This window comes from Limulus polyphemus, unplaced genomic scaffold, assembly GCF_000517525.1.
Source record: "Limulus polyphemus unplaced genomic scaffold, Limulus_polyphemus-2.1.2 Scaffold481, whole genome shotgun sequence".
In the NCBI taxonomy this organism is placed as follows: Eukaryota; Metazoa; Arthropoda; class Merostomata; order Xiphosura; family Limulidae; genus Limulus; species Limulus polyphemus.
The window spans coordinates 515,741-523,324 of record NW_013666091.1 but is presented as its reverse complement, the minus strand read 5'-3'; the positions used below and the strand labels follow the sequence as shown (position 1 = coordinate 523,324).

General features: G+C 34.5%; 1 protein-coding gene across 1 annotated transcript in view; it reads left to right on the top strand.

Moving 5' to 3' along the window:
• LOC106458533 (dipeptidyl peptidase 4-like) overlaps positions 1-6,088 on the top strand; it is a gene marked incomplete at its 5' end in the record, with an annotated part of 45,182 nt that extends 39,094 nt beyond the window's left edge. The window contains 3 exons of the mRNA XM_013918051.2: positions 1,437-1,574; positions 2,763-2,836; positions 3,412-6,088. Coding sequence (XP_013773505.2) covers positions 1,437-1,574; positions 2,763-2,836; positions 3,412-3,564 — 365 coding nt within the window. The remainder of the gene's footprint in view (positions 1-1,436; positions 1,575-2,762; positions 2,837-3,411) is intronic.
• Positions 6,089-7,584: the final 1,496 nt, after the last annotated feature.

Here is a 7,584-nt window from a genome sequence, read left to right as displayed (position 1 = left end):
TTAACCGTTAACCCGAAGTAATTACGTACGTAGTAATTACTACACCTACCTTACCCCCCTCCCCCCCCCCCCGTTTTTTAAACTACATTTTTCTAAGCTAAATTGCTTGTGGATCCATCACTTTGTTGGTTATAAAGTCCCTAATAACACTTGAGTCAAACAAAACAAAATATCTTAATTAATCTAAATAATTACTGCTGGGATTCCAAACGTTGTTTTACATAGGAAATTTTAAAATGAGTGATCCAATCCACAGGCAAAAACATAAACTTACTCAATGTGATGTATTTTTTCTTTTTTTAATGTTTCTCAGAACTTTAGAGGGAAGTAAACAAGAACGTGATATAATGTGCCAACCACACTATATCTGCTAATATCCATTGACGATGAGGCCTTTCGCATAATACTGAAGCTCATCAGACCGACTGGGATACGATAAACATACTAGTGGTCTAGAACAGTGGTTCCCAAACTCTTTTAGCCTGAGGATCTCATGATGTGAATAAAAAAGTTTGAGGCCCCACAACCTATAAAAATTCCTTAAAATGTGATTTATCAATTTCAAAAAAATAATTACCAATGAATTTTAATGACATCAATGAAGTAATTTTTCTATTTAATGTTTGTAATTTAATGTGGCCTTTTCTTATCAATTTATATGTATTATAATTAGACCGTTAGCAATTGATTATGTTTGGGTTAAATTTGTAGACTGATGAGCAATTAAATACACACTTACTTTTATGTAAAGTTATCTTATTTTCGTTTTAAAACATGAAGCAATCCTGTAATTTAAGATTTAAAATTAATAACAAATGATAACAAAAATATAGAATTAAACATTTTATTTACAAATTAATATACAGTCGAACTAAAATAAAACATAGAAAAATCATAGCGTCCCCCCCCCCGAAAAAGTTTCACGGTCCGCAGGGGGGGTCGCGGCTCTCACTTTGGAAAACACTAGTCTAGAATATATTTATATCATCAACTGCATGAAAAACAACTGTAATGGTGTTAATGAAAGTCATTACCACAACTAAAGCAACGTGACACACAATGTGTGAAAAGCTTGCCATTTGTATGGGGTTTGGGGCATGCCCCAGAAAATATTTGAAAATTTAATGCTATGAGGTTGAATCTTGAGCCATTTCAACAAGAAATACTGCATACACATAACATAATGTATTGAATTAAAAGAAGCAAGTTTTAATACATGAGTTGTAGCTATACATATCATGAAAAAGTGGTCAGGCCATGGCCTGACTGGCCTTTACCCCTTCCTAAGGCCCTGAAAGTTATAAGACAGTTTTATTTAAACTTTACGGGTTGTTATTGGTTAAGATTAAAAATTTTGTAGTTTTATTTGTTGTTGTTCAAACTTTAAATGACTACAAAGTTGTGGCTACCTAATTTACATGAAATAATATTTCCAGATTCCGTCTATACTGAGAGGTACATGCAGTTCCCGTCGCCCGAGCAAAACTACTTAGCTTATGAAAGGTCCAGCTTATTGAAGAAGGTAGCAAACATCAAAGGAACCAAATTTCTCCTCGTTCACGGCACAAATGACGGTAATTAATCAAAGTCGGCTCGGTTTCCGAAATATATAATAAGTATTACAAAAAAAAAGAGCAGTAGTAATTAATAAGTGTAACACTGTCGTCGATTGGAAACTAACTTATATTAAAACTTTCATTTCATGAGATTAATCATATAGTACCAAATCTATACGAATTATATTGAGTCTGCCCCCCCTACCTCCATTGGATTACCAAATAAAGATACTCTTAGACCTAATAAAGACAGCGACCTTTTTCAAAAGGTTTTAAGAACAACCCTCTCTTGCCAAAAATACTAGATCCGCCCAAGAATCTTAAACAATATTATATGAATTACTAACTATAGATTATATATTGTTGTATAGCTATTTTTATTTGAAGAGATTTGTAGTTCTTGCGAGAAAATTGCTATAAACTTGTAGACCGGTCAGAAAGCTCTATGTCAACGGCCTTTCACAATATGCACTCGTTGCCATGCGTAATACAAAGAAAAAAGCGTCTTCGACATTTAAATAATCTCACTTACATTTCTGAAACTGTTGATTAAACTATTGTACAACATAGGCTCCAAGCACGTCGCTTTTGCTAGTCTGTGACTTAAATGTGCGAGGTTAATTCTAGCGTAGATAGCCCATTGTGTAGCTTTGTGCTTAACTACAAACAAACAATGCTTTCTTTCTAGCCTTTTAGTTGAAAATTGGAAACGGTCATGTGCAAATATTCCTTGTGTAGCTGTCTGCGAAATTTTGGAATAAACCATTCGCTAAAGAAAGTGAGCAGTTAATGCTGTCGTAAGAACTATGTGCACAGATGTTGAACATTTAGATAAAAGGTGTAAATACTTAGCATACATGGACCCATAATCTCATATTTAATATATTTTTTGGTGTTGTTTTCTTTGTTTACTAAACAATAAAGAGACACACGTTTGTTTTTGAATATTGTTATTTTTTGCTCTTTTTAAAATAACATTGCGTCGTAAAGCAAGCAAAGTAATTGGAAAAGGCCTAAAAACTCGAGAACTTTCGAAGCGTTGTCTCTTCTTCATCAAAACTTAAAGAAAATAAAAGAAATTACTCTTCAAAGGAGTTCGTGCTTCTGGGTTATTTATGGACTTTTATAATGTTTCATCTCCGTAATAATATTTTAAAAATCTCAGAATGTATTTTAATAAATTATTTTTTTCTTTTCATCCTTCAGATAACGTTCACCTTCAACAGTCCATGATTTTAATGAAAGCACTTACCGATGCAGGAGTTTTGTTTCAGACACAAGTAAGTCGAAATCTCGTATTATACACTATGTTTGTACAACTTTTTTATTAAGTAGGGGTTGCTTTCTGTGGCCTTCTGTACTTTATGTACGGTCTAATAAGGGGAAAATCTGGCGTGGTCTATTGGTTAGCGTTCCCACACTGTGAATTCTAGGGTTCTTGATTCGTGTCCTCTTGCTATGCGGCAGTGGGTGCGCTATAAGAGTGACAGTCAAATTTTTACCATCCGGTCAGATGAGAATAGCTCAAGAGTTAGCGGTGAGTGCTGTTCATTAGCTTCCTTCTCTCTGTCAGCTCAAAATCAGACCAGATACACAAAAAATAACCCAGCTTCCCCAATTAGTCAAAGATACATCTTTGGTGAAGCTTGTTTTAAACAACTTATGACGTTTTTACTTACTACATTATTTCTAAAATCAGATGCGTTTTTTTTCTGAAACTTCTGTTGGTCGCATTGTTGCAATATTATTTAGAGTAAAATACATACATTTTTCTTCTATGTTGTTTTCAGACCAAGTTTTTCATTCTGTCTGGTCAACAGTATGTACTTTAAACACTACATTTCTTTGTTTTCAGATATATCCAGACGAAAGCCATAATCTGGCTCACGTCCCCTCGCACTTTTACCAAACAATGGAAGCTTTCCTGGATCAATGTTTCGATATTCCCCGCAAGGAAGACATCGGACTTCAAAAAACAAGCAAAAAAGTTTTTATTGGAGGAAGATAGTTGCGGACTAAGACGTTTTCCAGTTATTTACATCATTGTCTATTTTATGACCTTTTCATTCATCTTCTTTTCAGTTCTTTTTAAATCAGACAAGTGTGCTTGAAAATGACATTTTTCAAACAATAGAATTTCATCAGTGTTTAGGCTTAGACCGATCTCCCTTAGATACTTTATTTATAAATTCCATTTTGGACAAACTTTTCATTTGGTAGGTAGTCCTTGCTTTCGATAGTTACTATTAGGAAGCACCACACTTTTGTGCCAAACAGAATCCCAACAAAATATTTTACTGTAATTAGGATGTAATAATAGTTTCTAAAATACAAATATTAGAAAAAAATTTTATTTTACTTTTTCTCGAACGACCTTCATCAGGAAGATTCCACAGAGGAAACGAAAAATTAGAAAGTTGCAGAAACCCGAACATAAATAAAAACTTAGTAAAGACCATTTAAAACTGACGTTTCTGTTAATTTCTTCATTAAAATTATCTTGTTCATGGATTTATCTATAGATTTCAAGTCTTAAAAGCTACCAAATACTTTCCTATTGGTGGACTTATCTATAACCGTATGTTGAAAGTTACGAAGTTTTATCCCTAATCTTGACGCTTCAAAAATTGTGATCCATCCTGAACGGTACCATATTAAATTGAATTTGTTTAAATCGGTCGAACTCAAAACCAGAGCCAAATGTGTCAAATCATGATACATTGTTAGATGATAATAATAATAATAAAAGGTATTAATTATGAGCATCTGATGATAATTAGTCTATTAATATAAAATCTCGCTCCGAGGAATAACAGTTTTGGGCCGGGCGCTGATTAGTGGTTAGGGTGGCGGTATGCAGAACGGAAGGTCCAAGATCTCGATATTCCTCTGAACATGCTCCTCACTACCTGCAGTGGGAGCGTTACAAAAGCGGCAGTCCATTCAACTATTCGGTAACTGTGCATGCGTCGGTTGCTGCTGATTGGTTTAATTCCCTCTGGTCAACAGTTCTAAATGAGGGACGGCTATGCCTAAACCATAAGGTCTATGACTTAGTCATTCAGTCCACGTGTCGGCGACTTAAAATACCAAATCGTAGCAGATTCAATACTTTAATAAATATATTGAAACGTTACTATGAAGATTTTTGTATCTGCTGAGCATCAGTCCCATCTGATTCCGTCTCAGAAGTTTTCAGTCCAACTTTTTTTTATAAACAGTTGAGTTTACCAACAACTCAGAGACTTTCGAAATCATATGTATTGCTACCCGAAACCTTCGCCAAAGGCTTCCCAGATATACGTTTTGCAAAAGCAAGTTTTTCAGGTATAATCCTTGTTTTCTATAGAGGTACACGCTTTTCAAAGTTGAATGAGATACTTTTTAGAGTGTCTTGGTTTGGTAATAATGTTTAGACTAAAAATTGGGTAAATGAAAAAAAATAATGGCCAAGTTGCACAGTGTTGTGATTCAGGTGAATATTGTGTCAGTTTTCATATCAAGGTCGTGAAAGTTTCAAAATCAAGAACTAAGTCTTCCTACAAGCTATGGATTCTTTCTTAACACGTGTTAGTTCAGAACACGTCAACGTATTCTGTCCTCAATGAGAAACGTTTTTGTTTTTTGTCTTTTTCATGGCAAATTGTGAAATTTGCTATTAAAGCTTTCAAAACACCTCTCTTGTTATTTTTCGTTCGTTCACCGAGTTTCACTTTCACATTATACATAACTGTGCGTTTACAAAATGGTATTGCAATAAAACTCGTTTCTTACATTTTAAACATAAGCTTGTTTTAGTCTTAATGCTAAATGAATTATGGCTTTCACATCCTACTAAAGATAGGTTTAATGCTTAAGACGTTTACCAATAATGTTGGCTCTGGATTTTAGAGCTATCGAGCCGGGTTCGAATCCGTGTGATACCACAATAAATTTCTCGTACTTTGACCTGTGGGAGTGACAGTCACCTCTTTAGTGTGGGTGGTAGGGAGTTGCTAACTGCCTGTTGTCAAAATTAGGGACGGCGGCAGGTAGCTTTGCCATAAATGCAAATGCTTAAACTACACTGTTGCAGCAACAGTTCTTCAGATATTTACGTGCGATACCTTTCGGAAATTGAAATAATCAGTTCACTCGTGAAAATATTCCGTATTTTTACCTAAACAATAAAATGCTTTAAATTGTCAGAACACGAACCCACAAAACGCTTTTAATTAATGATTAGTAAAAGTAAAATCAGTAATGACTAAAAGCAATTTCAAAATATTGGTATTTGTTTGACATTATACCCATATAAAAATGTACTAAGTAGCATTATGTATATAATGTATATGATCCAGAATAGTGTTGGTCTAAAACACTGAAGTGCAACATGCATACTGGTTTTAACATTTCGTGTTCATGAACATAGTATTCAGAAAGATCTCACGAACAGAATGAACGTTTAAGAAACAGTTGTTCAGTATATATACGTATATATGTCATGTAAGAATTTACATTTCCAATAAATTTCTACGATAAATCGAAAGTGACGACGTTTCTGACTTTTTGTTTTCTTACCAAGATTCGCATTATCGAAGTTATGCTTCATCAGTGTATATATATGTTTTACTTGATAGGAGGCAAAACAAATCATGTCTCGATGTGTACATATGTATAACAAATATATATACAGTATTGGAAATAATTATGGAAACAGTGAGAAGAAGAAAAAAGGAGTATAAGAGGCAAGTACTACGGGATGTCACCCCTTCATGATGCAAGTACTACGGGAATGTCACCCCTTCATGATGCAAGTACTACGGGAGTGTCACCCCTTCATGATGCAAGTACTACGGGAATGTCACCCCTTCATGATGCAAGTACTACGGAATGTCACCCCTTCGTGATGCAAGTACTACGGGAATGTCACCCCTTCATGATGCAAGTACTACGGGAATGTCACCCCTTCGTGATGCAAGTACTACGGGAATGTCACCCCTTCATGATGCAAGTACTACGGGAATGTCACCCCTTCGTGATGCAAGTACTAATAATTGGTAACTTGATTATGAACCATACAAAATACAAAAGAGAAACAAATAAGTTGTGTGATGCACAAGTATTTTGTTTGAGTTCTTTGATTCACACAGAGTATTACTGCTTCTTTTTATGTCCTGTATTACTTCCCACCCTTCAGTCAAATTGTTTGGTCTTGCTGCAGTTTTTGCATGGAGTACCACTGACCAGCCAGAACTTTGATTTCTACACGCTTGTCACGAGGTATTTCAGTTCCTGGAGCCATGGCTGGGCATAATATGACTACCTGTACTTTTATGAGCTTTATACTGGTGTGATATCAACCAGTCAATGTGTAAGCTATCAACATGTGATTATATACTTTGGTGCAGTTCATTTTACCACGATGAAGGGGTGATATTTCTGTAGTACTTGCATCACGAAGGGGTGACATTCCCGTATTGTTTGTGTATCGCTTATGGGTTTCCATAATTATTTCCAGTAATGTATATGATAAAAACATTAATGTTTCCGTATTATTAAACAATAATTCTTGAATACGTTTATGATTCTTGGAACATAAGATTATAAAATTAGACTCATCAAAACCAAAGAAATAGTTGTTGTTTTGTTTTCAGAATTCGTAGTGCATAGTGGAGGGATTAAAACATTTTGGCAATGAAGTTAGAAAAAAAATGGTCATTTCGGATCTGTCCCCCTCCCGGAGGTCCCTACATCTTTCCCGAGCGTTGAACAGTTTCATTAGCTAGAATATCTAACTTGTACTACATAACATGAGATTAAATAGTTAGTTGTATATAACATTAGGGATATGTAACATTAAAGACAAACAGATATCACAGTTACGGTAAATATATACATAATCTTAAGATCAAATTTCTGTTCACATAAACTGTTAACTTCAAAGTAAACAATTGGTGATATAGAATATAAAATATCACGCAGTATTTAGGATCAGATATAAATACACATATATATATATATATATATATATATATACACACACACA